At 41.7% G+C, this 25,148-nt stretch overlaps 1 protein-coding gene across 1 annotated transcript; it reads right to left on the bottom strand.

Annotated features, from left to right (window-relative positions):
- Positions 1-35: 35 nt before the first annotated feature.
- Positions 36-25,051, bottom strand: sh2b1 (SH2B adaptor protein 1). The gene is made up of 10 exons (XM_084677904.1): positions 24,765-25,051; positions 21,676-23,859; positions 20,683-20,784; positions 11,870-11,961; positions 11,588-11,664; positions 11,292-11,438; positions 10,890-11,101; positions 7,505-7,679; positions 1,054-1,144; positions 36-190 (listed from the first exon to the last, which is right to left on the bottom strand). The coding sequence occupies exons 2-10, from the start codon at positions 23,404-23,406 to the stop codon at positions 169-171; spliced, it is 2,649 nt and encodes an 882-aa protein (XP_084534030.1). The 5' UTR covers positions 23,407-23,859; positions 24,765-25,051; the 3' UTR covers positions 36-168.
- Positions 25,052-25,148: the final 97 nt, after the last annotated feature.

Here is a 25,148-nt window from a genome sequence, read left to right as displayed (position 1 = left end):
AGGGATGACTCTCTCTCTTCCCAGTCCTCTACTCCTGCACCTCCTACTGCTGTTGTTGTCACCCCTGCTCCACCAGCTCCAAGCTCTGTGTCACTCCCTCGCTCCTGAGGTGGTGTGGGGGGTGGGGGCCGACCAGGAGGCAGGGGTGGAGGAGGAAGCTGAGGAGGGCTACGGGGTCTGCTGGTCAAGTCTGCAGGGAGTAGAGTTCAGCAAGAGAGAAAGAAAAGAGGGAAAATGATAAAAAAAAAAGATGTGAATAAAAGGGTGGGGAGGGAAGTGGGTAAGGATGGAAGGAGTTGCCAATAAGTTAGAGGTGAAGAGGGAGAAAGGGAGTGTGAGTACTGTCATTCGGCTGAGATGTCCAATGTGACAGGTCCATGTGAGTCATGGAATCGGTCAGAACATGCACGCTCACACACACACACACACACACGCACACAACTCAAAACACTGTTCCCTCAAACACACACACCCCCTGGGCTTTAATACCAAGGACAGACCAATGAAGTCAGGATGTCTTCATAATTCAATTATTCAATAATTAATCAAAACATGCCAGTTGTACATTTACTGGAGGTTGACATTAATTAAAAACGCCACATGTTCAGTCTATAGCTCTCTGACTAATCATTAAAGACATACATATACAGATCATAAATTACAATATACAGTCTAAGCAGCCCTGAGTATGACCTTTTGTCGAAGTGCCAACAGTAAATAGTCTACATCTTCCTTAGCTCTCCAACGCCTGATCCTACTACTGCCTCTTTCTACACTGATTCACATGCCCTCTGCAGCTAGCAGCCTCCAGCCTCTCATGCTTTATTATGTCCTACCTGGCAGTAGTGGATTCTCTATGCATTTCCTTTTGACTAGCTACACAGCATGCTCCGCACTTATTTGTAGCCCCCCCCCCCCCGTGTAATTTCATACTTCCTTTTTCATCCTCTTCCTTTTGCCAACATCTCACAACCTGTTTTTATCAAATCTCTCACACATACTCCTGCTCTCTCACTCTCTCTTTTGGTCACCGCAATGTCCGGTCTCACTTACACACAGTCAGAGATGGGGGTTGATGGAGAGTCAGGGTGGCGCGTGGTGATGACATCACAGACTGTGGGCCGGCTGCCTGCCCTGTCCCGGCCTGCAAAGAATGACCCGAGGAAAACAACAACACAATAACAACAACAGCTAGTCAGAGTTCTCTACAGCGCACGGTCTGGGAGGGGCAATTGCAAACAAACAAAAGGAGAGGTCAGGTGCAGGGTTGCACGATGTTTGTAAAAATAAATATCCGTTATGATAAAATGGTGATGGGTGTGTAGGAAAGGAGGGATTGAGGGAGATGAGAACATAATGATGTAGAGAACTGGTGGCAGGAATACAGAAATCCAAGAAGGAAAATTAATATATGACAGGATGGAAAGTATAATAGGGGGACATGTTAAAAGGATGGTGAGGAAGAAATGGTAGCTTGGCTCACATTCCATTTCGCTTAGCCTTATCAGATCAGGCCAGTCTGGCATTTCTAATGACAAACCATAGACTGTATATATAGATGGATGGCATGACGGCTCCCCAAAAGTGAAGCCAAAGCATCTCGATCACCCTCTGGTGGCTGGCTACAATACTTGAATACAATAACCTTCATGTTAGTGGATGGGACATGAGCCAAACAAAAGTGCCAACAAAATATTGTTTTTACACAGATTTCATTTTAGGTTGTTCTTATCACGCTGGTGTCTGTTCAAGTGCAAATTTTTCTGCTAAGTTTGTTTTTAAATTACTTTATTGTTTGGAAAATAAGGCGCATTATCTATAAGCGACACCCCACCACAATGGGACATTAGTTTGCTAGCTGTAATAATATTTCACTGGGTCTTGCAGCTGTTTGATTTACAGAAATTCTTATGAAATGTTATGTTCTACTAGCCATTTGCCTACTTTAGCAAGTCACTGTATTTCCAAGCCCTGATAGTGTAACTGAGACGACTCAGTAGAAATAATTCCTCTTTCAAGTAATAAGCCCCCGTTCAAGTGTTGAGCATTAAATTAGCTGCACTGTCTGTAGAGATCTTGGGACGAAGCCACTTTGTTGTTCTAAAACCAGGCTATAAGCCACTTCGAAATATAAGCCGTACAACCGCTAGAAAACTGTAAAATTAGGGTACAAGCCGCGGTTTTATTTCCGAAAAATACGGTAGTTATTTGACGTAGGGCTGTCCCCGACTAAGATTTTCTTTGATCAACCAAGACTCGACTAAAACGTCTGAAAATCAACTAATCTAAATTTGAAACACTTTTCTTTCAGAAAAAAAAGTACAAACATTTTCCCGATCTGACTCAATTCTTCAGCCAATAATAGCCTACTAATAATAAGACTCATATCACCAGTCCTGTTGTAACCGAATGCCTATGCTATTTAGTATCTCTTACAATGTACTACAAATAAAAAATAGTGTTTGTTTAACTTGCAAATCATCAGAATGCGCTTATCACTGCCTGAAAACTTGCAGCATGCGAACTTACGTAGAAGCTGAGTGGGGAACGGTGCAACAGAGAAAGATTTTGTTGTCTTGGCCGGAGAAGATAATGTCATTCGATTTGGATGTGATTCTTATAATAGGCATATTCATTTTTCTGATTGGCTAATGGGTAGTCATGTGGCCTTGGCAAATGCCACACGTTTTTTTAATTTCCTTTTGTTTAGTGCTGGTTTCTGGGCACTGATTCGACCATGGAGGCCATTTCGAGACAGAATTTTACAAACTGTCCTGGTTGACACGGGGACTTGAGGTGACCAAGCCTGGTGGAGCTCTGCTGCAGTGAAAAAAGGGCTGGCCTTGGATTTTTGAGCCAACAAACAGTCCTCCCGAGCAGTTGTCTTGCGGGGTCTGCCGGACCTGGGCTTGTCTAAAACATCTCCAGTCTCTTCAAATCTTTTTATTATTCTTTGTACATGGCGCTGAGACACATTGAAGGTGTTAGCCACCTCAGCAGTGGATCTGGTCTTCAGACTCTTGGTAATCAACGCTTTGTTCTCAGGGTGAATCTTAGGCATGTTGTCAGAGGTCAAGTTGCAGTTGATGTGAAGATCTGTTGTGATGGGGTTCTTTTTATACACACCCACTAATTGATTGATCAATTTGATCACAGGTGAGCCTGTAATCTAGGATTGGGTGCATCATATGACGAGGCGACAAGACTTTCGTCTTGCCAAAATCTGACCTTTCTGTGTTCATTAAATGATCAATCTTTCTTCAGTGAAGCAAATTTATTTAGTATTTTAAACATAATTTGGGAGGGTTTTAGCTTTCATATGAGCCATTTCTAAAACCAATTGATTAATTAAAAGTCAGGTTATAAATAGTTGTTTCTACAAAATGGATAAGTGACAAGACTTTTGTCAGGGACTGTACATGTACAGCATTTATGCCATTTAGAATACCAGGGCTCGACTTAAGGCTTGTCCGCTTGTCCGGGACAAGTGGATTTTTTGTAGGGCAAGTGGAAGAGAACTTTACTTGTCCCACTGGACAAGTTAAAACTCAAACCAAATAAAATGCTATGTTACTTCACGTTATGTTCCAATTATTACGTCTATTTGACCGAATTTATTTGACCGAATTCTGCATTAGCAAAACACAAAATAAGTGGCTTCGTCCCAAGATCAGACCGTGCAGCTAATTTAATGGTAAACACTTGAACGGGGGCTTATTACCTGAAAAAGTATTTACTGTGTCATCGCAATTACACTCTCAGGGCTTAAAAACTGTGTGACTTGCTCAAGTAGACAAATGGCTAGACCATTTCATAATAAATTCAGTAAATCAAACGCTGTAAGACCCAGTGAAATGTTATACAGCTAGCAAACTAACGTTAGCTAGCATTGCTACGACACTGGCTAACTCTACTTCGGTAGGCTATCCTCAGTATTTGCAAGCTATCTAAACTTATACTGTATCTAAAATAAGAGAAATGGCCGCGAGACAAGCTTTCACAGGTGTTCGCGTGTCTATGTTGCTTCACTCCGTGGGCCTGCACCTCGTCCATTACTGTTTACAACGTTAGCAGGACAACTTGGTTTGCGTTGCCTTCTCAGCGTGTGAAGTACAAGGTTTGGTGTGAGAGCGTCTGAGCAGGGGCCATTCTAGGATCAGACCTTAAGGGTTGCTCAGTCCCCAATGAGAATGTGACATGAATACAGTGCCTTGCAAAAGTGCTAAACCCCCTTGCTATTATAAATCCCTAATTTCACTTGATAGCAATTAATACATGTATGTATTATTATGAAAAATATTGAATGAATAAAAAAAACTAAGGATGTCCCTTTCTTCATGAACTACCAGCATCAAATGATAATAAAGAATAATATATATTTTTAAAGGTGCTTGAGCACCTGCTTGAGCACCTACTTTACAGTTGAATATTAGCTGGTATTTAACTACATACATTTAACTGATACAAATGCTGCTAAAGCTTGCTAGGTACACCACTGCCGACGCTAGCAAACTAGAAACGTCAACACCATTTAAAAAAAATATTAAATTATAAATCTTTACCCGGACAAGTGACTTTTGTGTCTGGACAAGTGAAACGTTAATGTACTTGTCCGAAGGACAAGTGCCTCAAAAAGTTAATGTCGAGGCCTGAATACACTTTATGAGTGGAAGTGGTGTCTTAAAGTAGCCTAACCTTATTGCTTTAGGGCAGTGGTTCTCAACCCTGTCCTCAGGGACCCCCTGTCCTGCATGTTTTAGATGTTTCCCTGCTCCAACACACCTGATTCAAATGCATGTTCGTTACCAGGCTTCTACAGAGCTAGATAACAACCCTTTTATTTGAATCAGGTGTGTTGGAGCAGGGAAACATCTAAAACAAGCAGGACAGGGGGTCCCCGAGGACAGGGTTGAGAACCACTGCTTTAAGGGAAATAGGACAAAAATATGTGCAATATTACATTCGCTATTAGACAGTAGACTGTCTAATTACATTAACCTGCTCCGAAATATAGTTTTATCAAGCTTAATCAATTTCAGCAGCAAGAGACTATGGGATGAGAGGGAACCACTTGTTGATTATTTGTTGTCACAGCCGTTCCACAGTTTGGATTAGGCAGCAAAGGAAAGGATCAACACTGGATGACCAACTCCACAAATATTACGTATTTATATCCTTTGTGTTGTAATATGCCTATGATATTTTATCGTTTGGGATGGAAAGATTTATAAAATAAAACAATTTTGATAAATATTTCTGTAATTTAAAAAATGCTGTTGTGTGTTTACATGCAGGGCGGAACTTGCCTTTCATGGGAGTTCAACATGCATGTTGGAGCATTTAAAGCGGAAACATCCCGACACAGGAGGACACATACAACTAGCCAGGATAGCCGTTAGCGACACCAGTTGATAAAAACGGGCTAGTTGTATGTGTCCTCTCGTATTTTCCTCTTGCATAGGTCTATATGTCCAAAGACAGCGATTATACAGTACTGTGTGCAGGGGCGCCACATAGAGGGGAAAAGTTAGGACGATTCATAGGAGTCGGGACTTTTGATTATCTTAACATGCATCATATAAGGCAGTGTTTTTCAACCTTTTTTGAGCCACGGCACATTTTTTGCATTGGAAAAATCTTGCAGCACACCACCGACCAAAAATTGTACAAAATTACACTGTTGCCTAATACAGTATATTTAATTGGGTGTGTTCAAGCCTTCAGTCAGTACAACCATTGTTCTCTCTCATATATAATTATAATTATTTAGTTTCCCACCCCGAAAAAAACTTGCTTGTATTCGCGCAACATAGTCCCTCCAGCGTGTCCTGGGTCTTCCCCGGGGCCTCTTCCCAATATTCAAACCTAGCCCTGGTAAATCGTAGGGCTAGCTAACTACAACACTAGCCTGGCTCTGCCAGTACTTCCGCTCAATTTTCATTGTGCTTCTGTACTGCGTCTGGGCTTGAGGTATATTGGTCAGATGTCTTTGGTAAACTTTTTACCTGTCCAATCAGTGAACAGAGGGAGTGGCTGAGAAAGACGTTGATGTTGTGCGCTAGTTTGAGTTGTAGTTACATAATGGCGGCGGAGAAAGATGCAAGCGAAGCCTTTCAGTCCGTTGCGGCAACACTGCCGAATATCCAAAAGTTAAAACCGGAGCAAGAACAATCTTTGATCCCCACGGGGTTTGTTTCATTTTCCAGCTAGCTCCGTTAGTGGTGAAGAAGTTGGCTATGGTGAACGCTAGCGATTGGTTATGCCAGATCCAGAGTGGCTCAGGGCAGATCCAATAGTTTTTAACATCAACAGAGTACCCGCCTTCAAGGAAGTTAACGCTTGTCACATGTACAAATGCAATGTTTGAGAGTCTGGTTAGGACCAGGCTACTACTATACTTCTTCTGTGTGGGAATCAATGTTCCATTTTCATTACAAACAAAAGGAGATATTAGGCAGAATACTGCATCAATCAGTCAATTACTTGTTTATAAAGTCAATTAAATGCTGAATGACAATGTCTTGACGATTAGTCGATTAATCATTCTAATAATCGTTAGATTAGTCGACTATCAAAATACTTGCTTGTTGCAGCCCTGATAATGTTTTTTCTTTATGGAAGATGGGGATAAACTTTATGTGCATTACCTTACCTGAGTTGTATATTACATTTGCATTAGATTGCTAGTTGGATTATTGATACATTTGAACATAATACCTTAACATTACTTAAATATAAGAAAGTAGAGATAAGTAGCCAACTAGTGTAAAATAATGACGCAGTGGGTCAGTTTTTTATAAAGTCAACAGCCACCAATGATGTATACAGTCTATGGGACAAACCTAAAGACTCAGTAAAGGGACAGGCCAGTCAGGGGTTGGACAGAAGGCTAAATGTGATTTTCTTCTTGGGGTGACGGAGGGGGGGGGGGGGGGGTGATACAGACATGCATACTTTGTTTGTTGGATGGCCACAGAAGAGAAACCACAGCACCAAATCTGACTTCCATTTACTTCAATGTAATTAGCATAATGAAAGTATCCATGTTCTAAAGCACACAATGACAATGACACGCTACAACACACACCTGATTTTCAGAAGGGGTGAGCACCCTGACATAAATATATATATATAAGAACACACAAAACACTTTCTGTATGATTTTCAGAACTGTGCAAAAGTCATTACTAAAAAGTAAAGCAAAAATTGCACTCAATCCTGAAGCAAATACTGTCTAAAAATAAATAAATATAGAAGACAATATTCATGTAAAAATTTTGGGTATTTCTGCACAGAACTGTATATTTAAACACTAGACTTACTATAATATGTCGTAGGTAAGCTGACTGTTATTTGTGTTAAAACATTAGGTGCCTTTTAAATCTAGGGGTTCTGCTTTCTCATTTCTGTGCTGTCCTTCAGCGATCGTGTGACCGCCTTCATCCTGTCTTCATAAAACAATATGAAGAATATGGAATCTAGTGCGGGGGGGGGGGGGGGGTACCTGGTTGCCTGACAGCTGTGGCACCCACAAAGCTGATGAGTGTGACGTCGGAGGCACCCCCAGACTCCAGGGGGATGGGGTGTACGCGGAAGTGCTCCAGCATGTCAAAAATGGACTGGAACCACAGGTGCTGCACACGGCACTGGCCATCCTCATTTAGGGACAGTCGCAGGTGCTGTAAAGAAGCAGAGGAACGGTCAAATGCTTGTTAATAGGGGTGGGAATCTTTTGGTACCTCACAATTTGATTCTAGGGGTCACGATTAGATTAAAAATCAATTCACGATTTTTCGATTCACAGATTTCGATTCTCATTTGTGAATCGATATGAATCGCGATTCAATTCGAAACGATTTTTCCCCCACCCCCACTTGTTAACATTGCAAAAGGACTTAAGGCAAGGATGTCAAACTCTAGTTCACCAAGGACCACACTGGGAAATGATAATCACGTCAAGGGCCTACATACACCACATTCCAAATTATTATGCAAATTTACATTTAGTCATTTAGCAGACACTCTTATACAGAGCGACCGATATATGATATATATATCTTCAAATACTTGTTTGCTGCTTTGAAATGGCATTTTAGCCGCTGCTCTCTTAATCTGATGAATTTGTCTAGCAGAAACCTTCCTCTTTATGCTTTTTGAGTCAACCACAAATCTCTTCACAGTAAGATGATCACCCTTGGCGCCGAAAATGGCTGCCGATGTAGGCTCTCCTGCCAAAGTAAATTCCTTGTCTGTGCAAACTTTCATGGCGAATAAACACCAATTCAGATTCTGATTCTTAAGTTTTTGTTACTTATTTTGTTTGTGACTTTTAAGTTGGGACAACCTGATCACATTTAAGAACTGCTGTTTAATGTTCAAAATCCAGTTTAACCTGGCCCCCCCACCACTATGCAGCCTCGTCAAGTTTAGAACAGCAGCAACCAGTGCTACTCAATAGGCAGCAAGAGGAGACTGTGAAATGTCTTCTTTTTTTTTGTGTATTTGGACAGTCGGTTTTCTCAGTTAGGTCAGCCCAGGAACGGAACCAACTCCCACAAAACATTAGAGAATCAACTTCATTCAACTGCTTTAAAAGAAATCTCAAAACATGGTTGATTATTAACCAAAAAACTGATCATTAGTGGGTAAACAGTAGAATTATTTTTTAGCAGTAGAATTATTTTTTACCACTTGTTTGTATACCCATTGTTATTTCCCTTCTACCCATGGTTAAGGACCAAGTGGGGCTTGTGTATTGGGATTTTATGTTTGATATATTTGAACTTAATGCCTTTTTTGTTTGTTTTTTGAATAGCCTTTGTTTCACTCTGGCAGGGGGACTGCCAATGGAAACGAACCTTTTGGCTATAATTGGGTGCGTTTACATTTTAATGTTCATGAATGTACACTGTCCCTAAATTAAATGTAATGTTTTCATACCTTGTCCAATGCATTTGACACTTTTCGGCAGCAGAGGGATCCTATTTCTTTCCCATCCTGCTTGAAACTTGTGGCCTTTAGTAGTTTTCTTTAAAGGTCACATGACATGAAAACTTAACTTTAGGAGGTTATTTAACATTAATGAGTTCCCCTAGCCTGCCTTTGGTCCCCCAGTGGCTAGAAATTTGCATAGGCGTAAACCGAGTCCTGGGTATTCTTCTCCGCCTTTGAGAAAATTAAAGCTCAAACGCTCGGTTTTGAAAATCCCCTATTGTGAAGTATCCCCTATTGTGACGTCACCTCCCCTCTCTCTGCTTTGACAGAAAGTGAGATACGACCATGCAAGTGTTTTTATCCTTGAGAGACATCATGGCTTGCAAACGAACAAAGCAATACATTTGCTCAGTTTGGATGTACAAAGGAAAACAAAAGTATTTTTACAGTTCCTTCATCCGAGCCTCTGAAGACCCAGTGTCTTAATTTTATTTTCTCCTGAAATGCGCCGACACAACTTCCCAAAGTTTTGTATGTCTGCGCCAAACATTTCAGCCACAACTGTTTCCTCAACTTGAGCTAATACAAAGCTGCCCTTGCTGAAATAAAATTCTGGATCCGTACTAACTTTCCTTGATCCCGCTACAAACCTCGGACAAGTAAGTTAACTAACGCTATATCATTTTGTTGCTTTATGGTTACTGAGCTTGCTACCCTTAGAATGTGGCTGTAACATTAGCTCTGCAGCTAACAGCTGAGTTACTGTCGCTAATGTAAAGGTAGCTAGCATCAAGTATTTGTGTGAATACACATGCTGTAACGGCAAGTGTTGTACACTTCTTTGTTATTTGGATAACCGTTCTGCTGTTGGTGTTACGGCGCGCGCGATATCCGCCTTTCCCCTCATTGAAATTACTATGAGTGTGCACCTCTGCAAACCAGGGTGATCAGATGAGAAATGGCAAATTCAAGGCAGCAACAGGGCTACGAGCCATGCGACACATCCATTGTAAACATTAGCGCATGGTGCCACCTCTCTCCTCTTCATGAGCATTTAAAGCTACAGACACAGAAACAGCACGTCTTGAGGAAAGCTCATTGTGGGACTGCTCGTAGTGGCTGTAATTATGCACCAAGGCTGAATTTTGGGAAAGAGACTTCAGATACAGTATTAGGGGACCACTGAGGCCTATATAAAAGCATCCCAAAACAGCATGTCATGTGACCTTTAAATTGGACTCACCTGGCAAACTAATTAGCACAGGTGTCTGAGATGGATTTCAGTGATCCAAAGAGCCCTGAGACACAGGACCATCCATGAGTGTAATTGAAAAACAAAATAAATGTTTATGACACTTAAATCCAATTTGCATAATAATTTGGAACACGGCGTGTGTGTGTGTGTATGTATATATATATATATATATTTATGATGTTTTTTGTCACATGTTCCATACAACCTTATCACATACAATTTGGTCCACATCCTACCCTAAAAAACTGGCCATGGTATTTCTAGCAAGATATTTGCAAATGCTTGTCAATTGTCACATTCAATGTTGCAAACTTTTAGCATACAGTTTTTGGGCCTTTTTCATCTGCCTTAAAAGCTCCATCCCTTTGAGATTTGGCTCAAATCAACATATTTTCCTGTAGTTTCATGCCTCTCTCTAGTTCCTATTCTTCGGAAACGGAGATTGTCTCATGGCAAATAAGACTCACAAGCTTCTCTTTACACTCAGTAAAGAAGTACTCCCACCTCTATTTAAATTGTCTGCGATGTGTGTGATAGTATATGTTTGGTTTCTCTGGGTTGAAATTGCCACTCGTATAAAGAATTGATCATCTGCTACATAGTTTTCCAATAGCAAGCTGGATGTCAAGCCGACACACACCTGAGGAGGCTTTTCCGCCACAAAAATGCCTTCCATGCATGCACTCTCTATTGCACTCACCTTGGCTTTGCCCTGGAAGTTGAAGGTGAGCACGTATTCACCGCGCCGTGTCTCGCTCTGCCGCACCAGGAACACGCCGTGGCTAGCCGTGCCCCCTGCCAGCACCAACTGCGCTGCCTTGAGGCGCGACAGTGTACCGTGGAACCACTGGCACTCACTCAGAGGGTGCTCCACGGCCTCGGCCACAGCCTCGTCGGAGAACAGGAAGGAGCCTGAGGAGGAGGAAGCTGATTAACACCTTTGCTCTTCATGCTAACTCATCCTAGCTCTTTGGCCAGCTCAATGGCTATGTCAGTGGCTCTCAAACTCAAAGTTCTTTATGTCAGGCCGTCTTTTGAAAACAGAAAATCAAACCCTAACCCACCCCTCCACACACAAAAAAAAACGAGCAGTAGTAATCACCTGTGGCATCTGGTGTCTCTGCGAAAGGTGTACCCAGACTTGCCCCGCCACCGCGGCTCTCTGATTCATCGAGAGGGGCTCGGGGCGGTAACTCAGGTGGGAGAGGGTCCTTCAAGGGGGAGGAGCCACCAACACCTCCGTAACACACTGCACCGTGACGCAAGCAGATGAGAGGAAATACATGAAAGTATTAGATTCTGTCAATGTGAGTCGAAGCCCTTCATGGCAGATTTGATGTGTTTGGTGGGCAGTTGTCAATCCTACAGCATTACTGGGATTCTGGTGTCAATACACACCTTGGGAAAGGCGGTCCCCAAACTCAGGCGTTGCACCGATGTCCATCTGCCCCCCCCATACACCTTCATCCTGTTCACTGTAGAGAAGAGAAAGGGATTTTAGCAAGATGGTCCTAGTCTGTCTGATTTGGATCTAGTCCTTTCGGATGTCACAGCGTAGGCAGTGAGGCTGGGTCTGGTCAGCAGGTTTGGTCTAGTCTTCAGGCTGGGTCTAGTGAACACGCTGGGTCTAATCTCCAGACTGGGTCTAGTGCCCAGACTGGGTCAAGTCTCCATGCTCACCTCAGGCAGATGCCGTTCCTGATGTCACTCAGCCAGGCCCTCATCTGAACAGCATCTCGCGTCTCAATCACGTACTGCGCCGGCCCTTCCAACTGACAAACAGAAAACATGATCAACACTAGAAGTACTAAACCGGTTTACCCTACTTGACGCCAGGAGGTCAAATTAGCTCAGAGTCTTCAGACAGGGACGTTGTTCCTGACACGAAAAGATCACTAGATGGGGTCATTCATTTCTGTGTTGTTAGTCTGTATTTATTTCATTAGAATGTTTGTTGTCTAGCCCTTCAATCATTCAGCAAAATGTTACTTTTATATAGCCTATAGTATGTCACACACATTGTGGGTTAGACTGCAGGTGGTCTATAAATACATAGTTTGACATTATCAACCAGTGGCGATTTCTTTAAGACTGCAGGGTAAGCTCAGCTTCCCCTAACATTTAAAAAAAATCATGGTCAAATATAGCTGCAAGCAGCAATGAGGTGTCCAAGCCGGAAAAGCAGGTAAAATGAACAAAAAACATTTTAGACATCTTCAGAACAGGGTTCTGAGTAAATGCAGCTTTGAATCCACCAAAGATTTGTTGAGATACGACCCAACCTCCTGTTTGCCGGCTTTGCCGCAGATTTTGATTGGCTGTACCGATCAAACCGTTTCGAAAATCTAAAATAATTATAATAGTTTGGGTGAGGATTAGGGATGATATTAGATTTTAACAATTCCAACTCCTTATCAATTTCTGCTTATCAATTTGATTCCTTATTAATTCTCTTATCGATTCTTATTGGGCAAGGGGGGGGGGAGAACAAAAATGGGTTTATTGTTGGAATACTGCTTCAACATTGTAAGTATTGTTCTTTCAATCTTTATTCAACTTCTTCAATTTCTTACGTGACACCCTTCAGCGCCTTCAAATCTTCAGCTATTAAAACCGCTCAACTATCAAAAAATTCAGCAGTTTCAGACATGAGAGGTAGAAAGCTGAAAAGTCATAGCAGGCTAAGTCCAACTCTTGCCCCATAGAGACCAATGCAAATCTAGTGACAAATTCGTCAGAGAAAGCAGAAGCAACACTTTTTTGAAACTACCAGTAGAGTATTAATTCTGTTTCTATAATATTAACTACTAAAACAAATTTTCTTCTTCTTCTACTACTACAGTTGAACAGTTCAGCTTTCAGCTTCTCCCGCATTGTATTTCAGCTCTTAGCATTGTTAGATGATGCAGTTCAGCTTCCACACTGCCTCTTTTGTGTGACTCACACATTTTTAAAATTCATTTCAGCTTGGGGGTATTTTCTCATTTCTATCTTTTCAGTCATTTTTAAAAATGAATTTCAGCTTTCACCATTCAAAGGCATTTTCTGCAGGAAATGCACTTTCTAGTTTACATTAATTTTCTTTTATATAATTTTCTATAATGCTGCACACCATATACAGTATGTATACATACACATTTACATTTTTCCGTTGCTCTTCTTCTACACTTCTATTAGCTACGCTAGATTAGAAGTATAGAATCTCCAATTTTCAGCCAAGGTCAAATCATATAGTATGACAGTGTCAAACATCGGCCATTCTGTTAAACAATTTAAACGCTAAGTTTAATAATGGAATAAAAATTGATATGCTCAGTTTAATAATGGGTTAACACGACAACACAAACGTTTGAACTGGAGACATGAAACTTGGTGACATTGATGGGGGGACTGACCCCAAAGAGTGTGCCAAATTTCACAACTTTTGACACTACGGTTATAGGGGCTGCCATAGACGCCCATGGCAGAAGAAGATGTATAATAATAATAATAACTAGAGGGTACAATTTCTGGGGAAATTGTAGGGTGTGCTTGCTTGCTTCGGTTGCAGAGGGGTCCGTATTTAAATGACATTTTTTGATTTAAAAGCATATTTTTTTCTGGTAATATACAACTCAAAATACTAAGAGTGAAGAGTAAGCTAGAATGAAATAGGTGTCTTCTCATTTCCCCTGCAAGAGGGAATGGTGATCAGCAGCCTCAATTGAATCAAAACAAATACATTTGGCAGACCAGTGTAAAAATGGACCTAATCTCTATGACAAACGTAATTTTAAGTTTTTCCCTCCTCGTAATATTTTCAGGCATATAGCCTACTCATATTGCATTCATCCATTAAAGGGGCGATTGATCGCAAAACCAATTTTACCTTGTCATAGTTGAATAACGACAGTTCGGAGGGTAAAATGAACATACAGTGAATATCAATGTCCATTGACACCTGTTTCCTATTCAAATCTCAAAAAGAAAAAAATTGGCTGTAAAACGCTAGCTTTTCAACAAAGTCACCGATGTGACGTAGGACGGGGGACCGCCCTTTTTGGCTCCCGAGGTAGCGTTTATCTCCGATACTAGTTTAGCTGCGCGCTGCTCTGTGTAGGCTACTTAGGAATGACAAAGAAGAACGTTTTGAATTATAACAAAGCTATTGAAAATGGACCACGGTCATAAATGCTGTGTTCCAGGCTGTAGAGGGAAGGCTAACACTCACAGTCTTCCCAAGGAGCCAAACATTCGACAGGAATGGCTGCTGTTGTCTATGAGAAGATCCCGGTGAAATTCGACACTCAATCATTCATTTGCTCTGAACATTTCACCCAAGACAGTTTTGACAACCTTGGACAATTTCAAGCAGAATTTGCTAGGAAGCTGAACCTGGAAAGAGGTGCTGTTCCGACAGTATGCTCATTGCAACCGTAAGCTATAAGGACAGTATGATGTTGTGCTAACAGTTAATAGCAATACTAACGTGTGCTGTATATAGCATACCAGGTAGAATGCTAAATATGTTTCTACATACATCAAATGACTCTAGCTAGACTAGCTGTAGTCGGCATTAGAAGGGAAGCTTCCCCCCAAAAAATAGCCAGAAAACAAACAGCAGTCTGGCTTATTGCTAACGCCTGTCTAGATAATCTATTTGAAAGAACTGGATAAAGGCAGGTGCTAGATACATGATACGTTAGCATTGCTAGTAACTGTTACTAGTAACACCTAGACTGTAGGCAATGTAGACTAAACTAGTTTAGCTTGCTAACGCAAGAGCATAGGTAGAATGTGTGATCATTTAGCCTCGTTTATAGGCAATGGGGCTAACGTTGTTTCATGTTCCTGACTGTGTTTCATCCAAATAAATAACCTGTGTTTTGTAAATCTACAGTTCACGATGCATGTTTGTCCAGATCTTTTTCATGTTATTTTTCAGCAAGATATCTAGAGCTAGCTAACTGAAGCCAAGTAGAATCACGATATGGTTTGGTTGCTAAGCTGTAGCGTGTAACGTTTTACCCACCTAAGTCAATACAGTTTGCTTCAACAACAGAAGTGGAAACAAGTAATGTTATAATTTCAAATGATATGTAGTCAATCTGTTGAAAACAGTGTTGTGTAGACACAATAGATTTATTTGCGCGTTTTTATTTCAAGTCTCCAACTTCGGTGTTTCAGTGAGTGCTGCTGTTGGCCTTTTTTTGCGTTTTTGCTCCTCAACTTCACTCGTTGAAAACCAACCAATCAGCGCACAGCTTATCTAAATATTAATGAGCATTCCATTTAAGGAGAAAAGCTAGTGTTTTTTCCCGGGAACATTTCAGAGGATCTATCAGGGGGCACAGAACAGCACCCGGGCCATTTTCAACCCAAAATTTTTTACATACTCTATTCGGAGACCTTCAGGAACAGTGTGAAATACCCCCCAAAAACCAGTCAATCGCCCCTTTAATAAAGAACCCCCTTTGAAGCTTATTCTAACAATGTTACCAGCAGTAGCTATCTTGGTAGCGATTGTGTCGGTTGAATTCGATTTAACGTTCTGTTGTACGGTTTAGGCTGAAATGTATTATTTTCTTGAACAGTCTAGGCTGTGGCAATGTTCAGGTTAGTAGTAACTAGTCAGATAGTTTCACCTATTGAAAGACTTTTGATTTAAGTAAGGGTAGTGCCGAACATATGCCGCTGTTTGACTTCCTACTGTAAACAGCTGTGTCTGTGGAGATGTTTTTGTTAGCTAAGTACCTATAAACTAGGCCAGTGGTTCTCAACCGGGGTTTTGCCTGCTTAACTCTTGTGCTGCCTTCGGGTCACATGACCAAAAGGTTCATAACGAACCATTGTTGTGTTTACCCAATTTTACCCAATTCAGAAGCAAATGAAAATAATTGTCTTTTAACCTTCACAATGTGGGGGGTCTGAGTCATTTTGTTTTTGTATGCGGTAAAGTTGTTGCAAACGACGGTGGGTCACAATGACTGATGGGTCAGAATGACCCGAAGAGAACACAAGGGTTAAAAGGTGTTGCTGAGGTGTTATCTGTCGATGCCAAAGTATATTCCTTGTCTGTGCAAACTTTCACGGCGATTAAAACCCTTTCTGATTCTGATGAACATGGACCACTGAAAACTGTTTGTCGATGCTGCCTTGTGAGGTGCTTCAGAAGGTTACTTGTGCTAGCCGCGTATCGTTTTTTCTCCCCAGGACATTTTAAAGAGGCAGCTTTCACTTTTACCCTAAAACGATACATTTAGATTTTAATTCAATATTAATTTTTACAGAACTGTGACTAATTTACAGTAGGTATGTAACGCAAGTACATTACAAGTAACTAATTAAATTACCGAAAAATGAACAGTAATCCCTTACTTTACTTTTTTAGTGGATAAGTAATTTAATAACAGTAACGCGTGACTTAGTAATGCGTTACACCCAACACTGACTGGAAACACTGGGGCGCAATTACTGCCATTTCTAGACTAACAAGGCAGACAGCATACTTTGTCGGTTGATACATTTTTTTACCGATTAAATTCTTAACAGCAATTCATTGATTAGTCATTAATCATTAACATCGCTCAATTGACGTATTTAAAATTCCTCCAGAACATTGTGAACAGTGGAACAATTGACATGGACAATGTCACAAAGTTTCAGAATGTTTTCACAAAATACAAATTTAAAATATTTGAACATTTGAATGGGACTTGTAGCGCCACACATGGGCAAATGTTGGCCCTTGTGGTGTGGGAGTTACTCTTGGCCTGTAGTTTCAATGTGCATTAACTTTATTAGTTTCTTAGTTTTGGTCAGATTAATCTTTCAATATACCAAGGTGAAAATGCGCATAGTAATACAGGAGCCCGTCGACTGTCTATTAAGCTCCATTGTACCGAATTTGGTTGCAGTTCCACCAGAGTTCCACTGGAGGTGAGTGCAAAATGAATGGGAGTCTATGGAGCTAAACGGTTAAATTTGTCTCTTTAGCCTGATTGTCGTTGAGAAATCTTAGATTTGATTGTAATTTTTGCATGTTCAACATGGATTATAGGTCGAAAGTTGAATGAACGAGTATTTGTGTTCTTTCCATTTCTTACAGGGTGAGTTGTTGTTGCCCATAACACGCTAGCATTCTGCTAATGAATGTTGATTGGTTAGTGAAGGACTGACTTAGACCAGAGATCCCACTTGATGGCATCCAAAGCAGAACCAGAATGTCAGAGCATTAGCAACAGTAGCAAACATTAGCAAGCCAAAACTTTTTCTAGCATGTGTACTGTGTGTATTGACAGGGAGCCTAACCTGTCAGCTGAGTTGTTGATGCCTCGAGAGAAAAAAGGAAGTGACCAGAGCTTGCCGTAAAGCAGTATCTCTGGTCGTACGATGTGTATGACGTCATTGACATTTTATAAGACTTTTTAAGATTAAAAAAATACTTTAAAAAAAATCTAACACCTAGCAGTGTGTATTTTTTCCTCCCCTTTTGAATTCAAATTACTAGATAAAAATTATATCCTGATAAAAGTGGATTTTGAGGGGTATAGCTCCATAGACCTCCATTCATTCTGCACTCGCCCGTTAGCACCCTCATATTGAACTAGAGTTCTCCCCTATTAGACATTCTCTGGTAACACAGAGAGAAGTCATCGCAAAGTCTGTGATCTGATGTCACTCTTGCACACACTACCTTACAATGCAGTCAACAGTGTGGAAGAACAAGCATGAAATCGGAAAACACTCTTGATGGTTTATTGGCAGCATGATACATTCTGGGATCCCAGAGAACAAATTTTGGCAGCCATTCAGCATGTTCTTTGCAAGTACATAAGGTTAAAGTGGCATTGATTTTCTTGTCAAAACAATTGTCAATTGCTCTTGTATGCATGTTTAAAGGTGTAAGTTGTATTAATAATATTATATTGCTCTTTTTTTAATTATTATTATAATAAAAAAGAGCAGTTGGCAGGTGCACAGAATGGGCTTTTTGGGAGCTAGCTTCATAGAGGAGTGAATCATTCAGGCACAGTCAAACATTGCAGCTTGGTTAAAAATGTAGTTGCATGTGTAAAATATAGCAGCTGTGGAAGGGAGGGGAGTTGACTGCTGGAAGTCAAAAACGTATTCAAGTTCAAGTTCTGCTTGTTGTACAGTTGCTATTAAAAACACAATCCGAGAGGATTTGTAAATGCTATAAAATGTGTTCTTATAATTTTGGTGTTGGTGATTTATCTTGGCGCTCGCTGAAACCTCTTTTGGGGGCGCCGAAAATTCCTTAATGCAGGAAAACCCAGAATTGGAGGAACCTGGGATAAAACATACAACCCTCTCACTGGTATACAACCAGCCTTATCCACTACACCAGTGGTTTTCAACCCTGTCCTCAGGGACCGGCATGTTTTAGATGTTTCCCTGCTCCAACACACCTGATTCAAATAAAAGGGTCGTTATCTAGCTCTGTAGAAGCCTGGTAACGAGCATGCATTTGAATCAGGTGTGTTGGAGCAGGGAAACATCTAAAACTAGAACATGCATTTCCTGCTGAACATGCATTGGAATGCTGAAATATTTTTTTTTAATGGCTGAAAATACAGAAATAAGAAAACATCTGCAAGCTGAAAGCTGAAATTAATTTTAAAAAATGTGTGAGTCACACAAAAGAGGCAGTGGTAGCTGAACTGCATCATCTAACAAAGCTAAGTGCTTGAATACTATGCGGGAGAATAAGTTTGAACGATGTGAAGCAAGCGAATAAATTGTTGAATTTCAAGAGGCAGTGTGGAAGCTGAACTGCATCAACAAACCTAAGAGCTTAAATTGTCTACAATGCAGAAGAAGCTGAACTGTTAAACAGAAGAAGAAGTAGGCCAGCTGGTCGTAACAAGAATATTATAGTTTTAACAGCTGAAATTATAGTTGGGATAGTAATATCAGTAGCAGATGTAGCCTATCATTGAGTGCGTTTACTCAGCTTTCTTAGTAGGATTCAATGTGTTGATTGAATGAAACATACAGCAGTATGGCCGATACAAGAAGACACGGCGACACTTTGTTGCAGAAGGATGATGGTGCACGTTTTGTCCATGGAGCATACAATGATTAATAAAAGGAATCATGTAGACGTGTTTGAGTAATCGCATAACTAATTACACATGTAAACGGAGTAATTGTATTATTGGCATAAATTGACAATGGCTATCGGGTTTCTCATGGTCAAGTGAACGCAATCAGTGGCGTAGTAGAACAAAACAGTACCATTGGCATTGTAGTTAGACTGAATAGCTTGTCGTGTCTCCACTAATCAGCTAATACCAATCACCTGTGTTTGACACTGAGTGGCACGTTTGTGTGGTTGCCATGGTGATGGTGCAGCTATGAATGCTAACGCGCTGAGGGCAGAGAATAACAGAAATTTAGCTCGAATCCACACCTCAAACAAGTTAACGTAGATGCAAAACTATACGTCCAATACAAAAAATAAAGATATTTTCCGAGACCCAATATTCTGCCGAAACCAGAGATGTCCTTTATATGTCTGTGCGTTCAGAAATACGACTATAACGGCAGTTTATAAATCTTGTTATTTTTTGTTTTCTGTGACAAATTTGTCACCACATTTGCATTGGACTCTATGGGGCGAGAGTTGGACTTTGTCTTGCTTTAGTGGGGCTCTGAACAAATGTGTTTAGTATTTTGGATTCCACAGACAACTGTCTACAACCAGCACAAAATTAGCTATCTATTGATCCAAAAACGAAGCATGAAGAGCGAAAATTGTGGCAATGCTGGCAAACTAGAAATATGTTTTTAACGACACCCGAAGCTTCCCTCCGCTCTAAGCGATTCAGTCTGCACTCTGGGCTTTCTCGTAAACACCCATGTAAATCTCAGAAAAGGTTTGAAAAAGTCATGAAACGTAATCAGTGATATTGAAAAAAGTTGAATAGATATCAAGAAGCTGAATTTAAAAAAAATAGTTTATGGTTTTGTCAACGTTTTAAGGTTTAAATGGTGGCTCTAGCTGAAAGATTGAGGAAGAAGAAGGATTTGGAAGTTGAAGAAGTTTTAAGAAGTTTGAGAGTATTTGAAAGAAAACTCCATTGGAAAACCATGTTAAAAATATTATGAATATTGATTTATATTAATTCAAGCATAAGAGGTACAAAGTTGAAAAGTCATAGCAGTCATAGCCTGAAACTGCTGAATTTTTTGATAGCTGAAGATTTGAAGGCGCTGAAAGGTGGCGCGGAAGAAATAGAATAAGAAGTTGAATAAAGATTCAAAGAACAATACTTGGAATGCTGAAAAAGCATTCCAACAATAAAGATTCAAAGAACAATACTTGGAATGCTGAAGCAGCATTGAAATTGAAATGAAATAATTTCATGTAATTTTTTTACTTGGGAGGACTAAAGACATTTTGTTTAAAAGAACAAGAATTTGAAAAAGAAAGAGAGTGGGAGGGAGTGGCAGACAAAAGATAAGGGTTGAAAAGCATGATGCCTGACCTGTAGGAGAAAGGTGTTCTCCTTGTCAGGCACCTCCAGAGCAGTGGTGCTTCTCACGTCTACCATGGAGCAGCATTGGACTGTCAGCCTGGGCTTGGAGGACTAGGAAGTGGGCACAAAAAAGGTCAAGAATGACCACCAGACACCGGTCAAATGTATATTTAGAATGTCTACATAAGATCATTTGTAAACACTCTACTATCAACACATTCTATGCACTAACCACTTTGTTTTCTAAATTCACACATTGCAGTTGACAGCTTAAAAAAAGTTGTAGGTCAGACAAACTCTCTAGCTCTAACAAAATTAATGAAATAAAATTACATGGTATGATCTTCCCTTTCTAACAACACTTACCAGCCAGAGTAATACTAATAAATGTGAGAGACCATGATTTATTAATTTTTTTGCACATCTATTTGGCAAAAAGAGTGTCCTTTGAAAATGACCATTATCAGTTTTACTTAATTTTGTGTCCCAAACAGGCATCAACTCATCTTGACTCCAGGAAAGTAGTGCTCTCTATTTTTCCAAATTCATATTAACAGATGTTCACTGACAATGAAAAATGCAAATCCTACAGTGTAGAGTATGCCACGACACCAATCTTGATCATCTGGCATTTAAATATATATTTGTTGTTTTTAAATCACACCCTACTCATAAACTTAAGCCAGACAGGACAGACTAAAGTGTGTTGACTTGCTTATCTGGATTCAGAACCGTGAATGGGACTGAGTAAAAAACAACCCAGCCTTTAATTTCAGAGACTTAAACTTCTCATACTTCAGTTACTCAGAAACGTTCAATACTCTCCTGGACTCTACTTACCCTGCATTGAAAGGCATTAGGTGAGTCTTAGCATTGACTATTTTCTTTTTCTTTTCACAACATTGAGATACATTCCCTTATTGGATAGCATGGCAGATGAATGCAACACCAAAACTGTCTGGTCCTAACGAAAATCGATGAGTAGGAACAAGTTCAACTTACTTTTGGTGGAATGAAGAACTCCAGGTAGTACTCCTCTCCCCGCTCCCCACCCTCTTTGTCTCTTTCTCTGAGGACCAATCGACACTTGTGCCAGCGGCCGCCCCTCCAGCTCATTGTGCCCCCGGTTGCAAGCGTCTGCTGTGGAGGCCCAACGGTGGAGACAGCGTTGTTGCTGTCTGTGCTGTGGTGGAGCAAGCCGAAGGAGAACCCTGAGAAGGTGTGGCTCCCAGCGAACTCATCCATAGATGAGCAGACAGTCACACCGCCTTCCCGTACCAGGCGGCCAGCTTTCCTTGGATGTCCGGCAGAAGCGACAGCACTACTGGGAGGGAGGGAGGAGGTGGGTGAGACCACAGCAGATGCTGGGGCGGACGACAGGACTGGGGGCGGCGAGCGCGACAGTCGCAGCTTCTCCAGCCGGAGGCTCCACTTCTCTTTATCCCCACCTCCCTCACCATTGCTTCTGCGCCGGTCACGTGCTGCCTCGGACAGAGAAAGGGAGGTGGCGCTGCTGGAGGAGGAGGGAGGAAGGGAGGAGGATGAGGAGTGGGGGAGGGAGAGTGGTAACGACAGAGACACAGGCATGGATGAGGTTGGCATTGGGGGCTGAGTACCAGAGTTCCTCTTGGCAGCGTCCTGCACGCCCATAGTGTAGCTGTAGCTTGATGGCAGTGGAGACTGACTTTGAGGTGAGTCACTAGATGAGCTACGCCAGTGCAGGATACCCCTCACACTGCCTCGCACACTGCGCCCCACACTCCGTAATGAGAAGCGCTTCTTGAGTTTGGTTTTGGAGGGGTTGCCTCCCCCTGACGAGGGTGCGCAGGTGCTCTTGGAACCTGAGTCCGAGCCTTGAGGAGGAACCATGGTGGTGGATGTGGCGGTTTGGAGAGGATGGTCTGTATTGTCCAAGCAAGCCTCTGTTGGCTCCAACTCACCATCCACTATCTCTGCCTCTTCCCCAACAGCCACTACCCCCACCCAGCTGTCTCCCTCCTCCTCAGCCCTTGCTTCTCCGTTGCCTGGGACTACAGCAGGGAAGGACCTGACTGTGGCACCCCTGTCATTCAGCCTTCCATTATGCCCTCCCACTGAGGAGGAGCAGGAGGAGGAGGAGGAAGGGGGGAGGATCTGTGTGTGAGCGTAAGAGTCTTGAAACCTGTCCCCTTCTCGGTACTCCAACACCAGGCGGGTGGGCGTGTGCTTGGGCGGGGCTTGCACTGGGTTGATGGGAGTAGTGGGGAGAATTACTCCCTCAGACACTGGTGGTGGCGATGCAGCATCCTCTTCCAATGAAGTGGCATCAGACTGGGGGGCCCAGCTCCCTGTATCTTCTCTCTCAGTGGCAGTACTTGGAGGCACCATTCCCTCAAGCTCACTCTGGAAGTGGCGGATGAAGCGGTCAGTGAATCGGCGGCAGAAGGCTGCAGCAGAATCTGGGGAGTAGTGTGGGTTCTCCAACAGAAAAGCCCGGAAGTGGCGGGCAAAGTCCCCGGCTGCAACACGGGCGTGCAGTTCACAGAACTCTGTCCAGCTTAAACAGGGTGAGGGGGATGGTGTGGGTGTGTCCGACAGGGAGGAGGGATGAGGCTGGGTTGGGGAGGTGACAAGAGGAGGTAGTTGCGGTGGCCGTGGACAGAGAGGCAGCAAGGAGGGAGACGGAGGAGAGGGGGGCAAGGGAGATGAGTTTGCTGGCCGTGGGCTAGGTGGGGTCAAAAGAGAGCCGTTCATTCTCCAAGATAGATAGTACCTGTGTTTAGCTAGCTAAGAGGCTGATGATTGACCACGGAGGGTTTAGAAAGGTAACCTGGAGTAATTGCACGGCTGGGTTAGGGAAAACAGGGATAAACACATCGGTCAACTAATTTACAAATAGGAGTGAACTCCTGAATTCCAGTGGGCTTGGCACAGAGTAACCTCTGACGCATTTAAAATCTACAGAAATAAAGGATTGTGCACCAAACACCCATGAGTGCTGGTGTAAAAAAGGGACTAAAAATATAAAAGTAGTACTGAACTCTGAGCTACATATTTTCATACAGGTCACAAAATCTTATGTCTTAGAACATTAGACAATGCCAGGGGGAAGGAGAAAGGGGAAGGGTGGAGGACAAGGGTAAATATATATAACAGAAAAGGTGCGCCTCCTCTTCATTAACATCCAAGAGATGGCATGATCACAGCCTGTAAAACAAATCAAAACAATTACCACACTACAACTACAGTTAGAAATAGGAGCAAGTTGGTTCATTCATTGAAAATGTGGCACCCTAATCAGTTCGGTGCCGTTTATTAGTTAAATTGCTGTCTACAATTCAACCAGTACTATTTTTGGCAAACCTGACACTTTTTTTGTCAGTTACCTATAATGTTATCATAGCATCTGTATAATTGTATCACGCACCAAGCTAGTTAGCATGAATGCTAAAGCTAATTGAAAAGATAGGCTGGTCATTGCTGAGTTGGTTTGATAGGAAAGTGGGACGCTCTCTAGTGCTAGCTAACTAGATTGTCGATGCATATTTAGAAGGCTTAATCTAGGCCAGGTTATCTGCGTATCTCGATAGCCAGCTCTAAAGCACTAGCACTACGCATAGTCATAGGGGAATGCTAGCCAGCAAGCAGTTTGATAGCTAGCTCGTTGGTTAGTTAATAGAGCTTGATAACTGACCGGAGAGCGTGTGATATTACAAGCTTTAATGCTAACGTTACAGTACGCTGATGCCCTTACCTTAGACGTTACCAAAACACTCCTTCCTTATAATATCATAATCTAGAGGCTAACGTGAGCTAGAAAAACTAGCTAACCAGTACAACTAATATGCTGCATTAATAGCTTTCATCATTGTTACTCAGGTATAATCATAATTCAGATTTATCGACTGCACTGTAAACAGCCAGCTAAAAACCTAACTAGCGGTACATTGGCTAGCTAACAATTTAGGATCAATACATTGCTAATTACCATAATTTGCTAGCAACCCATAGTTTGTTCGCTAGCTAACGTTAGCTAGCCTGTGCAACCAGCTATTAATAAAACAGCGTACTGGAAATGTTGCATTGACAATGTGTAATTTTGAATTTTTTACCTATATTTCAGTATCCAGTATTTTCAATCCATCGATTGCGTTATAACTGGATTATCATTTAGTTGCATTATAATCATCATTTTATAACGGTTGTTGTTGTTCCTGAAATATGAATATTGCTGCCTCCTGTCCTAGTCCTTCGTTCCCATTTTTTCTCGCGATAAAATCGGAATGTGTCTCCGGTCTCCTCAGCTAGTCTCAATAGACCAGGATAAAGACTTGGAATTGCTGACCGGGTCTACGGCGTACCCGTGTGGCCATTCTTTGGGTCTCGAAATGTCAGTTGTAACCTGTCTCATACTTCTGCGTATCTATGACACAGGTTTGAATTTGTATTTTCGTGTGCCATACAACCGTCAAAGTCCTAATTTTAGTTTGTGGAAA

The sequence above is a fragment of the Hypomesus nipponensis genome, chromosome 17, assembly GCF_054491055.1.
Source record: "Hypomesus nipponensis isolate SF chromosome 17, ASM5449105v1, whole genome shotgun sequence".
NCBI classification, from domain to species: domain Eukaryota; kingdom Metazoa; phylum Chordata; class Actinopteri; order Osmeriformes; family Osmeridae; genus Hypomesus; species Hypomesus nipponensis.
The sequence above is the reverse complement of the archived record's forward strand: the minus strand, read 5'-3'. Positions and strand labels throughout refer to the sequence as shown.

Bases quoted from the DNA above. Each gene is read 5' to 3' on its own strand.
- sh2b1 (XM_084677904.1), bottom strand. From the start codon at position 23,406: ATGAACGGCTCTCTTTTGACCCCACCTAGCCCACGGCCAGCAAACTCA. The intron at 1,145-7,504 runs GTACCCCCCCCC...CATTCTTTGCAG, and splicing joins CACAGCTGTCAGGCAACCAG to GCCGGGACAGGGCAGGCAGC. The intron at 191-1,053 runs GTAAGTGAGACC...TACTCCCTGCAG, and splicing joins ACCCCCATCTCTGACTGTGT to ACTTGACCAGCAGACCCCGT.